The 19120-nt window shown below is 46.1% G+C and overlaps 1 protein-coding gene and 1 non-coding gene across 2 annotated transcripts in view; one reads left to right on the plus strand and one right to left on the minus strand.

Moving 5' to 3' along the window:
- LOC120643764 overlaps positions 1–17083 on the plus strand; it is a 28085-nt gene extending 11002 nt beyond the window's left edge. The window contains exons 2-3 of the mRNA XM_039920240.1: positions 1242–1513; positions 15595–17083. Coding sequence (XP_039776174.1) covers positions 1242–1513; positions 15595–16980 — 1658 coding nt within the window. The 3' untranslated portion in view covers positions 16981–17083. The remainder of the gene's footprint in view (positions 1–1241; positions 1514–15594) is intronic.
- LOC120646580 lies at positions 14551–14685 on the minus strand. The gene has a single exon (XR_005664482.1). It is a non-coding gene; the product is annotated as a small nucleolar RNA Z247 (small nucleolar RNA).
- Positions 17084–19120: the final 2037 nt, after the last annotated feature.

Consider the following 19120-nt stretch of genomic DNA (forward strand, 5'->3'; position numbering starts at 1 on the left):
CAATATTTATCTTGAACAAAGAATTCAAAAATATAATATAAAAATATAGTCATGCTATCTGCGCGGTTGCTACACTTGGAAAGTGCAGTAATAACCCATATATGAAGATTAGGGGCACAATAATATCACGGCCTAAAACTATTAATTTATTTATTTTCTCATCGAAGAATAGTGGGCGGTCACTGCCTGAATTTGCAGGCTCGATATAGTTGATTTTAAGCTAAAAAAATAAGGCCTTTTATTTGTCCAACCCAAGCTCGATTCTACCCACAAAATGATCAGGTGTATTTGTCATGCGTGTCCGTTGACAGCAAGCTAAAACACAATTAAGCATTCATGTTTCATGATGGTACGGTAGCTGGAAAATCTACTTGGAAGCAAACATAGGAGAGAGAGTAAGACTATCTGTTTACTGGTACTTCGCATCAAAAGAAATCATACCATTTAGGAGTATCAAATAAAATTTGTTTATAAATTTTTTTGCAAAGACGAGTGCTAATTCGCGAAACGAATCTAACGAGCCAAACTAATTCATAATTTGCTATAGTGGTGCTACAACAACCATCCACTAATTATGGATTAATATACCTCATTAGATTCGTCTCGCAGTTTTTTCCCAGGGTTCTGCAGTTAGTTTTATAATTAGACTTCATTTAATACTTATAAATAACAAGATTCTCTTTAATGTGACATAGTCTAAAGTGTAGCCCCTTGATCCAAATAACCCCTAAGAAAAGGGGGAGGACATATGTTACCAAGAGAGAGAGAGAGGATGAGCACAAATGAGAAGTCTATACAACCTATCTCAAAAGTAAATTAGATGACCCGGGAAGATGAGTCGTGCTGGGACAAAGATGCAAAAGATGCAAGAAAATATGGGAGTATAAATGCAATAGGGTTGTGGCTGATTTAGATTGGGGATTACAGAAAAGAAAAGAGATTTGGATATGATGAAAACTGAAGAGGGTGCATTCACTTCTCACAAAGATTTCAATGCAAACTCAAAATTAAATTATGAATATTATTTCTGGTGGTACACACTTAATCACTCGCCTAGATATTCTTCTACAAACTAAGGATAAATTATCACCGTGAAAAAAACGTACATTGCTGGTCCAAAAATAATCAAATATGATCCTATTAAAATGTAAATATTTATATATTTTACACAAAAGTTTTTCTTTTCTGTAGTGTGGTTATACTATATAATAACAATGAATGACACACGTGGATACATGCAGGCGAAGATGATATAGAGATGCAAGAAATCCGAGAGGAACGCAGTGGCAGCAATTTCCACACCACGGACGCATTGTCATTCGAATTCCCTACTATCAAGAAGGTCCGGGACAAATCACGTGCCGCCATCCACGACAGTGCTAGCTACTACAAGCCATGCCATGTGTCGATCGGCCCGCGCCACCGATGTTCCTCCAACCTGTTGAGGGAGGCCAAGAAGCGGGAATGGCTCGGCCGTTTGAAAGCAGCTGCTAATGAACGGCCAGAGGTACAGGTGCGGTATTGGTCACTCTCCCATTGTGATTTTATTTTAGGGTTCATAATTTATTATCCAACAAAACCTGTCACTGCATATCGTTTTTGGACAGGTACATACTAGTACATGTCTAATTAGTCCATAAGGCCGGCCGGCCAAGCCTTAGTGGGGCTTTTATATCTCAATTTTCAACACTATCATATTCGTTGGAAATAACTAGTGTGTATAAGTTTATCCCCATAAAACTTATTTCATTTCATGAAACTTTCATCGTCTTTTTCTTCATTAATACTATAACATGTTAACTTATCATCAAATTTCTATGAAACGCCCACTAAGAATGACCTGAATATATAGCGTTAGTCGATCTATGGTCATTTGACTTACATTACTGTTAGGAGATGCTCATAGTATGGATGGGATGAACCATGGGCCAAGTATACCTGCCAGTTTGCAGCCCAAGGAAGGTACGCGATGGAGCCTGAGTCAGTACAAAATAGGAGAGCATCGCCACAGGGAAAAGGGGGGTCGATCAAATATTCAAAACTAGAACACCTTCTCCTCCTGTTACTCCCTTTTATCTGTTCCTCCTCCAGCAGGTTCCCGGCCATGTATCTCTGATTACCATATATATTATTGAAAGTAAATCAGACGCGTGAGCATGGGAGAAGCGCTGCCCCTAAACTCAGGGTGCTAGGTATGCATGTTTATCTTGATGTGCAATGCACCAGAGAGTTTACAATATATAGGGCTTTAGAGATTAGATCGGCCAAACTAATTTACAAGAGATATGTTACAACAAGAATTCAACAACTCAATCTATTGGCTGCCCATATCTCTAAGAGTCCTAACAGGTTACATCATCTAACACTCCCCCTCAATCTGATCTTTCTAGGTTAAGATTGTTCTTGAAAATTTCCATCTGTCAAACAGTCAGAGCTTTTGTAAACCCATCTGCCACTTGGTCCTTTGTAGAAATATATTCAACTTCGAGCAATCTTCTTGCTACTCTTTCACGCACAAAATGATAATCAACCTGTATATGTTTTGTCCTTGCATGAAAAACAGGATTAGCTGAAAGATACTTAGCTCCAATATTGTCACACCACAACTTTGCTGCTTGCGGTGTTTGAATACCCAATTCATACAACAGTGTTTGTATCCACATAACTCCTGCTGTAGCATTTGCCACTGCTTTGTACTCAGCTTCAGTGCAGCTTCAGTGCTTGACCATGACACAGTGGCTTGTTTACGAGCACTCCAAGATATTAGATTTCCTCCTAAGAAAACAGCAAAGCCACCTGTTGAACGCCAATCATCCAAGCAGCCGGCCCAATCAGAATCTGAGAAGGCAGTAATGAGCGATGACGACGACCTGCAGATCTTAAACCCAAGCTTAGTTGTGTGCTTCATGTATCTCAGAATCCGTTTCACCGCTGCCCAATGAAGAGTAGTTGGCGCATGCAAATATTGGCACACTTTGTTCACCAAATAAGATATATCCGGTCTGATTAGTGTCAAATATTGCAAAGCTCCAACAACACTTCTATAATTTGTAGCATCACTTGGACCAAGTGGAGAACTTTCATTAGCTGACAGTTTTTCTGAAGTAGATAACAGTGTACTCACCAGTTTGCAGCTCATCATGCCAACACGTCTTAGGACATCATTTGCATACTTCTCTTGAGTCAGGAGGATGCCATTCTTTACCTTGTTTACCTCAATTCCAAGGAAATAGTTTAGATCACCATGGTCCTTCAAGGCCAACTCTTTATTCAAATCTTGCAAGAGCACTGACGTTGCATCCCGTGTAGAGCTAGCAACAATAATATCATCAACATAGACAAGTATAAACATCATAATTGTTCCCTTACTGTAGTAGAACAGAGACGTGTCGGCCTTTGATGATTTGAACCCGAGCTCATGCAATTTGGTACTCAATTGTGAATACTAAGCCCTTGGTGCCTTTCTAGACCATACAAAGCTTTCTCTAAATTGCAAATATAATTAGGAAGTGATTGACTCTCATATCCTGGAGGTTGCCTCATGTAGACTTCTTCTTCTAGAAAACCATGGAGGGAACACTACCGGAATTCTCCAATTCGCCGTGTGCCCCAAGCACACGGCGAAGCCTAGTAGGCACACGGCGAAGTCTTCGCCGTCAGTGGCCGACGACGAACCCCCGACGACAGCGCTAGGCACGGCAGAGGCCTAGTTTGCCGTGTGCCATCTGTCGGACACACAACAAACACATTCGCCGTGTGTATCCAAGGGCACACGGCAAAAAAAAAAGGCCAGACGTCGTGACGCCACCGGCCTAACGGCTTGATGGAGGAATTCGCCGTGTGCCAGGAAGCAGGCACACGGCAAAATTTCCCACTTTGCCGTGCGCCACCTGGATAGGCACACGACGAAATTGGTCACGCGGGGCCCAGCAGCAGAGCTCTTTGCCGTGTGCCCTTGGCTTTGACACACGGCAAAGTATTTAGGTTCGCCGTGTGCCCTTGGCTTTGACACACGGCGAACTATGGTCAGTTCGCCGTGTGCCCGTTCTAGGCACACGGCGAACTTGGTGTTCAGGGCTGGCCAAATGGTCACTTTGCCATGTGCCTAGTCCCTGGCACATGGCAAAGTGACCAAACAAATCCTATTTTTTTTGGTTTTTCACGTAAAAAGGACCCCATATCACAACAAACGTCACGGACATTATATATCACAATATATATATCACAACTAGCCACAAATAACATCAAACACATACAGAAGTCCAATGCAAAGTCCTGCAAGTTCACAAAATATCCAGAAGTTCACAAATGCATATCCAGAAGTTCACAAGTCCATAAATATTGAAATAAACAAGTTTATGGCTGTGGTGGGTCGTCGAACGGTGGGGCGCCGCCGAATGGAGGTGGGAACAACTGCTGTGGGAGCGTCGGTGAGATGCCCGGCGACAATTCTGGCGTATTCGATGCTGCCGATAGATTCTGCAAAAAAAAGTAAGACAGTAAATTGCAGGTGAGACAAAAACCAAGTTCTCAAGTTATAATTCATGAGATGAGATATGCTACACTCGTTTACTGAAATGCATTGGGACAGACAGAACATAAGTTCAAACTTTCATTGAAATACCTGATTTCGAATTCCTATGATAATGCATCTTGTAATTCAAGCTTGAAACTTCAGTTTCGAATTTGATTTGCAAAACTAGATCGACCAAATTACCGCAAACAAATCCATGAACCTCTTCTATGAAGAAATCTTCGCCTATGACTTTATTTACAAATCAATTTCAACATTTCTATATGTAGTTTGGGATAGTTTAGCCAGTAATTTTTTTTCAAAATGGAACCAACTTTAAATTTTCTACGAACTCGGATATCCAAATGAAAACTCCAAATTGAAATTTTTTCAAGGGCTGTCATACAAACTCTGGAATTTGTTGTTCTTCGATTGGGCCGACTCTTCTCATGGCTTTTTGTGTGAAAGAGATATCCATTTACATCATATTCGGAGTATGATAAGACCCTATAGGCACAACTATTGGCAACCTGTCTCAACTCAGGACACATAGACGCATCATTTTGGGCCTGCAGGTAGAAGCATGATGGTTTGTCATACTATTCGCACGGAAAAGGAACTTCAAATGTCTAACAAGCATGATGGTTTGTTATACCTTGTGCTTGAACCAAGAAATGAAATCAGGGGCTCTTTGTCCTGCACCCGACTTAAGAAGGGCGTCAAGTTCCTGCGCGGTTGGAACTCTTCGGCGACGCCAGAATTGTTGAGTAAATTCCCTATATAAACGAGAGGTAAAGGGGGTTGGATACATAATAGTTAATACTCGAGGAAATAGTTTGTTGAGAACTTACTGTATGTACGGCTCGACTTCCACTAGGTTCGTCAACACATACATCATGATAGTGCGCAACTCTTCATTGACCAAGGCCTTAGGAGTCGCACCACTTGCACTTCCAAGTTGCCCTTTAAAGAGGCTGAGGTTCGTTTCATTTTCGCCTTCATTGTAACGAGTGGGTGGATTATGCACGATTGGAAGGGTTTCACCATAGTATTTTGTTGTATAGTTGGAGACCTCATCCAGAATGTTTGCTTCTGCAATGGAAGCTTCTATTTTGCATTTATTTTTACATTTGGTTCGAATGATCTTTTGTTGTCTCTCAATTGAGTAGCACCAACGGCCCTGAACAGGCCCCCCATCTGTGCCTCATACGGGAGGTGCAAAATCATATGCTGCATCGGATTGAAGAAGCCGGGTGGAAAGATTTTCTCCGACTTACAAAGCAACACAGGGGCCAATGTTTCCATTTGTTCAACCACAGTCCGAAACAACTCCTTTGCACATAGCTGGCGGAAGAAATTGCTTAACTCCGCCAGCACTTGCCAGACATGGTCAGGGAGATAGCCTCGAACCATCACCGGAAGAAGCCGCTCAATCCATATGTGGTAGTCATGACTCTTCAGCCCATTGATTCGCATAGTAGATAAATTCACCCCTCTCCTTAGATTCGTTGCATACCCATCGGGAAACATTAAAGTTTGGAACCATTCTAGTACTTTTTTCCTTTGGTGCTTCTTCAGGACGAATTCAGCTGGAGGCTTTTTCCATTTCTTACCATCTTTGGGTGGAGGAATATTCAGTTTTGGTCTATCGCATAAACTAGCTTGATCCACTCGGGCCTTAACATTGTCCTTTGTTTTATCAAGAATGTCCATGATTGTACCCCATAGTGCCTCAGCGATATTCTTTTCCGAGTGCATTATATCAATGTTATGAGGAAGAAGAAGATCATCCATGTAGGGGAAACTCCACAGGCCCGACATCTGAGTCCAGGCATGTTCTTCGCCATAACCCACAAAACCACCGCCTTCTTTAACCCTCAACGACTGTAACCACTCATGGATTGTGGCACCTGACATCATCTGTGGTGGAGGGTCATCAACCACGACAACTTTCATATAGTTCTTGATGTCACGTCGGAATGGATGGTCAATAGGGAGGAATTGTCGGTGCTTGTCGAACGAAGAATACTTGCCACCCTTTGCCAACCAGATGAACCTCATAGCTGCCTTGCATACTGGGCAAGGGAACTTCCTGTGCACACACCAGCCGCAGAATATTGCATACGTTGGCAAGTCATGCAGTGAGTACATGTACCACACTCGCATTTTGAAGTTTGTCTTTGTAGCTCGGTCATATGTCCATACACCTTCCTCCCAAGCATTAAGCAAATCATCAATAAGAGGCTCCATATACACACTCATATAATCCCCCGGATATCCAGGAATTATCAACGACAAGAATATGTTCTGCCGTTGAAAGATAACTCCAGGGGGGAGGTTGAGGGGGATAACAAACACGGGCCAACAACTATACAGGGCCGCCGTCATTCCGTAAGGATTGAATCCATCTGTTGCCAATGCAACACGTACATTTCGAGCCTCCCCCGCTTCCATTGTATTATGCTTGTCAAAATGTTTCCATGCTTCACCATCGGATGGATGTATCATCTTCTCAGGACGGTAGCGTTTGCCGTTTTTGTGCCATCGAATCTGTTGTGCTGACTCCTCGGTCATAAACAGATGTTGGATTCTCGGTATGAATGGAAGGTACCGTACGAATTTCACGGGGATTTTGAGCTGTTTCTTTTGACCGTCACCAGAGTCTACCTCCAGCCACCGAGATGATTTACATTTTGTACAGTAGTTTGCGTCTGCATGTTCTTTTCTAAACAACATGCATCCCTTCGGACAAGCATGTATCTTCTCATACGGCATCTTAAGACTACGAAGAAGTTTTTGTGCCTCGTACATGCTCTTTGGAAGAATGTGTCCTTCCGGAAGCAGACTACCAAAAACCGTCAATATTTTGTCGAAGCCATCCCAACTAATGCCACACTCAGACTTTAGGGCCAGTACGCATGCAATAGCATCGAATTGAGAAACATTGGTATGCCCATGAAGTGGTTTCTGTGCCGCAGACAACATGTCGTAATACTGCTTTGCAGTAGGCTCTAGCGGTTCCCCTCTAGGTACTTCTTGGAAGTGTGCTTCATGAAAGTCTGCTAACATGTCTGCGCAATCGGCTTCAGCATCATAATCATCGATGCGTTGTCTGACGACCTCTTCTCTCGCACGACGGGCTTCACCATGGCAGATCCACCGGGTATAGTTTTCCACAAACCCATTTCTGATAATGTGTTTACCCATACTGAGTTGTGATTGATGTATTCTATTTTCACACTTGCTACATGGACACGACATTCTACTCTGTCCTCTATCAAATGCCTTTATCAAGAAGTCATTGACCTTTAGAGCAAACTCAACATACTCTTGCTCGCTCTGCCAGCCCTTGTACATCCACTCACGGTCATCCATCCTTTACCATGTGAGGAAGTGATTTAAAAATCAATACCAACTACACGATGTCTAGCATGCTCTAATAGGTGAAGATAGGTCCTAATCCCATCCGAAGATGTGTAGCTGTGGTTAGTTTCCATACTCTACTACTATCCGAGACAGAATTTCTGCAGCACCTCCCTGCTGTTCTCCAAATACACGTCCCAACAGGGAGATTGTGTATCCAGAGAACAACAGAGAGATGATACCGATACTCTATCTCGAATCGTAGTAGAGCATGGAAACTAACCACATCAACACATCCTCGGACTGTCCCAAAAATAGGGACAATTCGAAACACATACGGTTCCATATATGCAAAGAGCTGCATATTTCGAACCATATCTCTTTGGAACGGGAGACGCCTAGGTTACGTGAAGCACAAACAAGATAAGTAAATGAAAGTCTGTGATGACTCACCTAACTGTCCTACAAAGTGACGAGTCAAGAATGGTGCCACAACCTCTCCTACAAACAAAAAACAACTACATAGTATCCATAACTGAACATTTCAGTTTGAAATTCTACAAAGATAAAACAGCACAGTGGTCGACAACTAACAAACATGCCTCATATATGTTCCCTTTCATTTGACCTTAAACTTGAAGCATAAGAAACCTATAATAAATTCATGACCGCCATTAAACCATGAGACACATCCAGCCCAATCTTATCATCATCGCACCCGAGTTGTTGCTTGGGCATGGATGTGTCACATGGTTTCATGACAACCATGATAAGCATATCCATAGAACAGAAATAACACACTTCCACTAACACTCATGCTCAAGCTCAAGGTCAATATATATATAGCATATATCATCACAAGCAATATAATTTTCTATCCAAAATACTCTCTAGCGGTGCCGAGAGCGGCAAAGTGAGATACAACTACCTACCAGGCAATCGAGTTTTCTATCTAAACTAGTGACATACAACTACCTACCAACAAACTAATTAAAAGCACCACCAAAATACAGGATGTGAAATTTTTGTTCAAGTCCTCACCTAGGAGCTTAACGGCAAGCGACCTTCTTCTTCTCCTGCAAGACGCTGTGGGGCAGGGCCGCGACGGAGCCGCGGCGCCAGCCGGGCGGGGCGGCGCGGGGGGGCGCCGGGCCTGGGCGGCGCCGGGGCAGGGCCGCACCGGAGGGGCGGCGCTGGGGCAAGGCAGGGCAAGGCCGGCGGGGCTGCGCCGGACCAGGGCCGCACCGGGGTAGGGTGGGGCGGCGCGCACCGGGCCTGGGCCGCGCCGGGGTAGGGCCACGGCGGAGGGGTGGCGCCGGGGAGGGAGAGACGGGGCGGGCCGGGGCCGCGCCGGCGAGGCGGGGCAGGAGCAGGGCCGCAGTGGCGGGGTGGCACCGGTGCGGGGCGGGTAGTGCCGCGCCGTTGTACAGGGGCGCCACGGCAGGGCCGGTCCGGCGCGCAGGGGCGGCGGTGGGGCGCAGGGCGTCCGGCGCGGCGTCGGGACGGGGCGGGCCGGCGTCGGGGCGGGGCAGGAGCCGGGGTGGCACGGCGTCGGGACGGGTGGGCCGGCGTGAGAGAGAGAGAGAGAGAGTGAGAGAGAGCGAGAGAGTGAGGGACCAGAGCTAACGGCTAACTGTTGCAAAGTTCGCCGTGTGCCAGATCCAGGACACACGGCGAACAGTTCACCGTGTGCCAGATCCAGGACACATAGCGAACTTAGGAGGTCGCCGTGTGCCCTGGATCTGGGCACACGGCGAAGCCACTATTTCGCCGTGTGCCATATACTCACATATACAGGGCACACGGCAAACATTTTTTTAATTTTCAATTTCAAATGATTCTTTTACAAAAATAGAAATTACATGCAATATCAGCGATTTGCCGTGTGCCTAGGTTATGGCACACTACAAACCTAATTTATTTTGTCCACATTTTGTTTTCCAAACATGTTTCACTAAATTTAACAAAATATACATTGCAAAGTATTATTAAATTAACTAAACATATCATATGAACTGCTTATTTCAAAATTTTGTATTTTTTTATGCATGTATATCTCAATTTGAATATTTCCACTTTAATTCTAATAGTAATAAAAAATCAAAAAATGGCAAACAAATTCAAAAAAATATCATGATTGCACATGAACTACTATTATGTGGTGTGTTACTCATAGAAAAAGTTTACAATCCAAATTATTACTTACAAATCGTTACACATACACACGTAACTAGAACCTTTCAAGGTATATGGATCTTTTGCGAAGAAACAGCAGTTTATAAGCATCGTTTGTGAAACAAGTGAATAATCCAACCAAATTTTTACTAGAGACTCGATATATGATGACATGAGTTCATGACAATTTTCATAATTTTTAGTTCACGTTTCGATTTCATATAATTTGTAAATGATTATCCATAATATTTGTATTCATGGCCTTGTTCAGAGGATTCGACCGGTTTCTTTTATTTTGCCGTGTGCAAAAGGCTGAGCACACGGTGAACATTCTTCTTTGCCGTGTGCCTAGAAGCAGCACACAGCAAACCCTTACATTTGCTTTGTGCCTAACTCCAGCGCACGGCAAAGGCGACGACGTCCACGGGCCATTGGGATCGGTTAACAGGGCCATGACTTTGCCGTGTGCTGCCCCAAGGCACACGCCAAATAAGAAGGTTCGCCGTGTGCTGGGCTGTGGGCACATGGCGAATGCTGACGGTGTTGAGCTGCAGCGAACGGCCGTTAACGTGGAGCCCATTTCGCCGTGGGCTGTCTGATGGGCACACGGCGAAGTCTTGATTCGCCGTGTGTCGGGCCTGGTGCGCACGGCGAAGTCTCGAGTCGCCGTGTGCTGTCTGTTCGCCGTGTGCTTAGTTCTCGGCACATGGCAAAAGTTCTGTTCACCGTGTGCCCGAGGAAAAGCACACGGCAAACATTGAGGCACACGGCGAACTCATGGTTTCCGGTAGTGGAAGCATTTTGCACATCTAGTTGTCGTAAGCTCCACCCTCAAGATACAGCGATTGACAATATGATTCTAATAGTAGTTGTTTTAACTACAGGGCTAATGGTATCCTCATAATCTATTCCATACCTTTGTTTAAAGCCTATTGCAACTAATCTAGCCTTGTATCTGTCAAGACTACCATCCGATTTTCTCTTGACTTTATATACACATTTGCAATCTATTATATTTATGCCTTTCTTTGGTGGAACTAGATGCCAAGTCTTGTTCTTCATTAGAGCCAAATATTCTAATCCATAGCTGCTTTCCAATTTCTATCATCCATGGCCTCATCTAGATTTTGAGGTTCACCAGAAGAAGTAAGAAAGCCATATTTAATAGTGCCATCAGTGTATGCCTTCTCCTTGCGAATTCCACTTTGCAGCCTTGTTCTTGGACATGTATCCGCTATTGGAGCAGAAGATGCTGAGGGTGCAGTGTCTGATGTGGTCGTTGGAGCGCTCCACGTGTCCTCTGGCGCATGCTGCTCCCCTTCAGCTGCAGCCGCGCTAGGCCGCGCGGAGGCCGCTAATTCATGCGGACAGAGAGCGGGCGGGGAGCGGCCGACAGCAGGTGTCGTGGCAAGTGAGGATTAGCGCGGCAGATCCGCCGCCGGTGGACCTGGATCCCGGGGCGAAGCAACACCAGGATCATCACCGGATTCTCCTGCCAATGGAGCCGCATCATTCTTGTGCTCCGGGCAGAAGTTGTTGTCATCACCTTTGCCATTATCTGATGCTCCAGGGCTTCTGTTTTCATCAGGATTTTCACGCAAATCATCAGAGAAATCAGGAGGGTTAGTCACAAGGTCAGCTATATGTTCCGTCCCAAAATTATGAGAGAAAAGATGGGAAGGGAGGAGGGCTATCTCGGACCGAAGACGAGCTCCTGTGTTTGGATGAAGAGTAGAAAGGGGAAAATTGTTTCATCAAAGATAACATCCCTAGAAACATTCACACGCCCCGTGGATATGTCAAGGCACTTAAAGCCTTTGTGAAGATTATTGTACACAAGAAAGGCACACTGTTTTATCTGAACTCGAGTTTGTGTTTGTTGTAAGGACATAAGTTTGGCCAACAAGCACATCAAAACACTCGAAGAGACGTGTAATTTGGTTTTTGTTTGAAGAAACGCTCCAAAGGATTTTCGAAATCAATAACTTTGCTAGGAACTTGACTAATGAGATATGTGGCAGCTAGAAAGGCTTCATCCTAGAATTTCAACGGCATCGAGGCATGAGCAAGACGAGCAAGACCCACCTCAACTATATGGCGATGCTTACGCTCAGCTGAACCGTTTTGCTGATGAGTATGAGGGCATGACACCGATGCAAGATCCCAACTCGATCAAAGAAAGCGTGAAGCTTTTGATATCCCCCCAGTCTGCCTGCATAGCAATGATCTTGCGATCAAATAATCTCTCAAACATACTTTGGAATTCATGGAAGTTTAGGAAAACTTCCTGTTTGTACTTAAGAAGATAAATCCATGTGAATTTACTGAAGTCATCTATAAAACTCACATAATATTTTTTTCCTCCTACAAAAGTGAGGGTAGGACCCCAAACATCTGAGTAGATAAACTCCAGAGGATAGGATTACTAGAAACACTGAGAGATTTGGAATAAGGTAACTGATGACTCTTAGCTTTTTGACAAGCATCACAGACAGACTCTTTATTTGACTCACTAGAGCAACGTAAACTATTGCTATTAACTATTCGAGTAACAATAGGAAAAGACGGATGGCCCAAGCGACTATCCATCGATCAAAAGAGGGCTTGACAGCTCCAAATGCTTGCTTCATTGGGGATGCTTAAGGGAGAGGATAAAGTCCTTTGTGGCATCTTCCTTTAAGGATCGTGTTCTTCGTGGCCTGATCCTTGATAATAACCGGGATAAAACTCAAGAAAAGCTGAATTATCTTTAGCTAGGTGATGAATAGATACAAGATTTTGGGCAGCTTTTGGAACATGAAGAATACTGTTTAGATGTAAATTGCGAGTATGAGTTGGAACAATAGCATGACCTATATGACTAATCTCCATACCTGAACCACTTGTCGTGTGTATCTGATTATTGCCTTTGTACTTCTGACGAGTTGAGAGCTTCTCAATATCACTAGTTACATGATCAGTACGTAGCCCCCGAATCTGTATACTAGTTGTTGTCAACTATGTATGTGCTTGTGGCCGCAGCAACCAGGTGCTCATCCAGTACATAATTCTCATCAAAGTGACGTCAACAGTCAGTAGCAAGATGTCCTTTTTTAAAGCATACCTGACAGAGAGGCCGACTGTGGTTGGAGTTTCCACCCTGTGAACCCTAGTTGAAGCGCTGCTGATTGTTGGACTTTCCATGTCCTCGCCAGAGCCACGGCCGCGATTTCCTAATGTACCATGACCTTGGTTGGAACCTTGAGCGCCACGCACTACTACAAAAAAACATTAACCGCGACCTTTAAAAATAGCCTTGGAGGCGGGCAGCAACTATAACCGCCTCGGTTAATGCCTCGGAATTAACCGAGATGGTCAATTTTTTATTAATGGAGGCGGACAAAAATAATCGCCTCCTAAAATCAATTAACTGAGTTGGGCAATGTAATATAACCGCCTCGGTTAATTACGATTTACCGAGGTGGTCATTATAATGAAACCGCCGCGGTAAATCAACTAACGGAGGCGGTTATTTCATAAGGCCCGCCTTCTAAAATCTGGCCCAGCCCAATACCAGAAAGCAGGCCCGTATCTTCCCACCTATCGGCCCTTATATATAAACATGACTTAGGGTTCCGCTGTCTCTCCCTCAGCCTGCCCCTCTCCATCCGTCAGCCGCCCCTCTCCCTCCCCTGAGCGCTCCCCGACCTGGCTGCTCCTCTCCCTCGCTCAGCCGCCCCTCTCCCTCCCCAAGCGCTCCATGACTCGGCTACGGCACCGCCCGCCGCAGCTCGCCCCAGTGTCGGCGCCCCGCCCTGAGCAGCCGGACCCGGCGCGGCCGCACAGGCTGGGGGGGGCTCCGAGCTACGCGCCCCTGCGGACGGCGGGCGAGGCGAAGCCGGCAGATCCGGTGGTGGTGTGACGCGGCAGCTTGCACGGGGCGGCGGCCTCTGTTCGCATTCGGCAGCGGTGCGGGGTGGCGGTGGCGGATCCGGTGGTGGTGCTCCCTTCCTCCTTCGGATCTGGCATGGCAGGGCGGAGCCGCGCCCTCGAGCGGTGGCGGTGGCCCGGAGCTACGGCGTAGGTGGAGGGCGGCGGATCCGGGGCCGGCGAGGTCGGATCCAGTCGTGAACCGGTGGATCCGGGGGCGGGGAGGTGCGTGCGGTGGCGGTGGCCAGGAGCTGCCATGCAAGGCGTCGATGTGCGGCGTGCGGCGGGATCTGGCATGGCAGCGGCGGGTGGGATCCGCGGCGGAGCTACCGATGGGCTGGGCGGGCCCGTGGAAGGGCTCGCCGAGCTTTTTTTTATTTTTTGTTTTCTATTTACTGAGGCGGGCGTCGGTCAACCGCCTCTGATAATGCACAGATTAATGGTGACCTTTTGGTAGAGGCGGTTGCCTTTGCCCGCCTCCGAAAATATAAAATGTCCGCCTCGGAAAAGAATTCTGTAGTAGTGACGGCCCCCTCTGTTGACATTATTTGCAGAGGAGCACGAACCATCTTGCTGAAGATCAAGGCAAGTCTCAAACCTGAGTAGTTGGGCGTATAACTCACCAACCGAGATTGGTTCCACCCTACAGATTAGGGCAGATACCAACGGATTGTACTCAGCTCGAGCCCACTGAGGATGTTGGTGACGACTTCATCATCTAGCGGCTTGCCTGCAGCTGCCATCTTGTTGCTGAGAGCTTTCATCTTCCCAAAGTACTCGGTGATGGTCATTGATCCCTTCTTTGTTGTGGTCAACGTGAGGCGCACATTCATTGAACGGGCACGCACTCCATGCCTCCACCGCACTCCACGCCTGAGCCGCCGTTTTTGCGACGGTGATCTGCGTGAGGATGTCCTTTGTGTCGGACATAAAGAGGAAGCCAAGGATCTGTTGATCCCTGGCAAACCACTCTTCATAGGCTGGGTTGGACACCTTGACGAACTTGCCATCGGCGCCCTTCTCTTCTACCTCAGCCTCTGGAGCACCGGTCTTGCCGGTGATATGGCCTTCTAGGCGATCACTGCTTATGGCGGTGAGGACCTGCGCTTGCCATAGCACCTGGTTGCTCTTGTTCAGCTTCTCCGTGATTTGGACACTGAACAAGGGGTTGGTGATATTGGAACTGGACGCCATGATGAAGATCTAGCAAAGAGAAGCAGTTTAGGCTTTGATACCATGAAAGTAAATCAGAAGCGCGAGCATGGGAGAAGCGCTGCCCCTAAACTCAGGGTGCTAGCGTATGCATGTTTATCTTGATGTGCAATGCACGGGAGAGTTTACAATATATAGGGCTTTAGAGATTAGATCGGCCAAACTAATTTACAAGAGATATGTTACAACAAGAATACAACAACTCAATCTATTGGCCGACCATATCTCTAAGTGTCCTAACAGATTACATCATCTAACACATATGCATCAATAACTCACTCCTCTACTACTCTATGTCCTCTTGCTATGCTTTCTTCCTCGAACTCTTATCCTTTTCATTCTTGTTCGTGCTAGGTGACGGATGGTGCAATCTGTCTCTAACAACCACTAATTAATCTTCATGGAAATTTCTGCTTTCGTAGCATGGCAGTGAATCTTCCGGGACGACCGAAGGAGCACAAGATTTGGACGATGAAGCTTTGGTTAAAGAAATTAGTGCACAGCTGAATAGTGCCCCTGCCACGAGGTACTACGACCACGCTGATGGAAGCTGGAACGGTACTGGGGAGGACTTGGCACGTGTGCTCTTACTTGATGGGTGCTACCTCATCGCTCAGTACGCCGATGTTATGAAGACGCTGCAGCAGCACAAGAATGCACATGCATCGAGGTCATCACAGGGACAGGGACAGGGACAGGGAGGTCCTTCAAAGAAGCTGCGGCAGATTAGTGCGGAATTCTTGTGCAGCGGCATCTGCAGCAGCGGCAGCAGCAGTGAGCAGCAAAAGGAGGAGGAGCAGCAAAAGGAGGAGGAGCATACCCGTGCAGGGAGTGACGACAATGCACTGATGGTGCGGGACACCTGGTTCATATTGGAGAATCAGATTCCGTTCTTCGTTCTTGAGCAGATCTTTAAGCGTGTAATCGGATGCGCGGCCGCCGAAGTCATTGTTCGCAGGATCTTCACAAATCGTGCACATGACCTGTTGAATATCCAGCGGATGTGCATCAGCAGAAACCACCCCGCCGCTTCCAAGCTGCTGGATGAGACACCTACATACCATCTCCTGCACCTGCTGCACAAATTGTTGAAGCCACATAATAAACCAGAATCAGAATCGCAACACAAATCCAGATCCAAGATGAGGAATGGCGACAGAAGAGCAGCAGAAGGCCAGTGGCACCGGGCCACGGACTACCGCATGTACGCCAACGTCGACTTCAAGGGAAGAGATATTATTGAGGACAACAACCACAGTGCTGCTGCCGATGTGCTCTCTGTGCTCGACGTGCGCATCGAGGGACGCAACGTCGTTATCCCTTGCCTGCGCGTCGACGGGGACACCTGGACAATCCTGCTCAACCTGATGGCGCTGGAGGGGCAGCACCCATGGCTGGGCACCTACGTCACGGCTTACTGTCTCTTCATGTCGCAGATAGCCTGCACGAAAGAGGATGTGGAGCTCCTGGAGGCCAAAGGTGTCATCGACAGGCATCTGAGCACGCCGGAGAGTGTCGCGGCGGACTTCTCCAAGCTCTGCTATGGCGTCGTCTTCGACAAGAACGACCCCGCCGCAAACTATCTCAAGCCCCTCTGGCACCATCTGGAGAAACGCTACACGAGTCGACGGCAAAACGCTATAGCATGGCTCCGTCTGAATTACCTAACTTGCAGGAATGTATCAGTTCTCCTCGGGGTTTTCTCAGCCATCATTCTTCTTGGCGCTGGAGTTCTTAGTGCAGTCTACCAAGTTCTCTCGTATTATCACCCACAGAATATCGCACCGGCACCACCACACGGGCACTAACTTAAATTATTAGTTTCCAATATCAATACCGTTCACCTTTATTTTTATTCTAATATACTCGTTTTAGCTTTTTTAAGATACATATAGCTTTTATTATGTGTCTACACATAATCTCTCTCTCTCTCTCTCTCTATATATATATATATATCTATATCTATATATATATCTAGATGCATATCTAGATGGATAACAAAAGCCTAGAAAAGCTGAAATGGAGAGAGTATGCAATAGGTGACGGGTACTGGTGTGTTATTACTCCTGCCGCTTTCAACTTCAATGTATTGTGTGATTTTATGCACCTTTTATTTTATTCTAACATGTAATGTATAAGGGGTACTTGTGTGTTATTATCCCTCACACTTTCGACATCAATATATATATATATATATATAATGTGATTTCATCCACCTTTTATTTTATTCTAATGCATGTAATAAGTAAGGGGTCATACTGGTGTGTATGTTATTACCTCTCCCAGTTTGCTCTGTCACCACCATGGCCATGTCATCCCGGCGCTCCCGGGAACCCAACCATGACCATGTCATCCAAAATTCCCGGATCCCTATGATAGACGACTGACGGTTCAGCACTTACAATTCGACCGTGGCCATCACTACTGGAAACCGATTTTCCCCTGTGGGTGTACCATATCCCTGAGGGTTTTTTTCAAGAACCCACAGGGAAATCCATTTTTTCTTGTGGGTTTGGAAAAAACTCCCAGAGAAATATTCTAGCACACATGGAATTTAATTTTTTCTTGTCGGCTGTAGGATAACTCATAGGGAAATTCCCTAACACACAGGGAAATTTCTGTACCTGGTTATTAAAACGACGTTTAAACGTCGTGAAAACGACATTTTCACGAGAAAACGTTCTTGTGAAATCGACGTTTAAACGTTAAAACGTCCGTTTAAACAATAAAACGTCCATCGTTTCGTTAAAATCTACCCTCTATTCGTTTCGTCGTTTTATCGTTTTAATAACCTTGTTTCTGTATGCTTTGTCGGTTGCGACAAAACTCACAAGGAAATTACCCAACACACAGGTAAATTCCTAATTTCTGTCGGTTCTGAAAACACACAGGGAAGGACGGGCGGCAATCAATCCATTGTTCCCGCGCTCATTTTTTCCTCACGTGGCACGTGATCAGGTTGGCGCACTTCTTTGGCACCCACAGGAAACGAAAGTGATGGAAAAAAAAAGAAAAAAACAAACCAGCGCCCCTCATGTTACTAACCTAGCAACCCCTCCCCCCGGACTCCCTTTGTCCCTGTTTCACTATTAAATCTGCAATTTCTGTATTATTATTAAATCTGCACTTGCTGTTTCAGATTCTTCTTGTGTCTTGTGCTATTATTCTCGGTGCATCTACTTCCTGCCATTATTGCCAGTGAGCTATGACTATTGTATTCTATTGTAAAATGGATCTAACTTGCTGTCCCTTTGCAGATGGCCCGCGGTATTCATCATGCACACATCAATCGTGCCATGGCCAGGTCTGCCTCTCAAAGGATTAGCGCCTCTCATGGTTCAGCCACTACTGGTGATGCCTCTCAAAGGACCTGCATTGCTGCTGCTCCTCAAGTTGAGCAGCCTAAAAAAAAAGAGGAAGGAAGCCAGGGTCCCAAACAAAATTGGCGCTGCCACTACCAGGAACCAAGGTGGCCCTTATACCAAGTGGTGACCAGTGAGTACATTAGTAATTGATGCTTTTAATTAGGTTCCAGTCACTACTAGAAAACGAGCCAAAGATCCAGTCCAAAAGTACCGGCTAGTGTTGCAACCGGTACTGATAGGAGGCATCAGTACCGGTTGCAACAACAACCGGTACTCTTGGCCTGCGCCGAGCGCCGGCCAGGGGTGCCGCGGCACAAACCGGTGCCTATTCAGTAGCAAAGGCACCGGTTTATACCCCTAGCCGGTACCGATTGGTCCATGTATCAATGGCACCGGGTGGAGGAATGACCCGATGCTTATGGAGCAGACATTAGCACCGGGTCATGCCCTGACCTGGTGCCACTGCTGGCCTTCGACATAGGAACCAGTTTGAACTTTTAACTAATGCTGATTAATTAATTTTAGCACCGGTTCCTTTTGCATCCAATCAGTGCCTTTGGCCCGCCCCTATAAATACCCCACC

Source organism: Panicum virgatum, chromosome 8K (assembly GCF_016808335.1).
Source record: "Panicum virgatum strain AP13 chromosome 8K, P.virgatum_v5, whole genome shotgun sequence".
NCBI lineage: Eukaryota > Viridiplantae > Streptophyta > Magnoliopsida > Poales > Poaceae > Panicum > Panicum virgatum.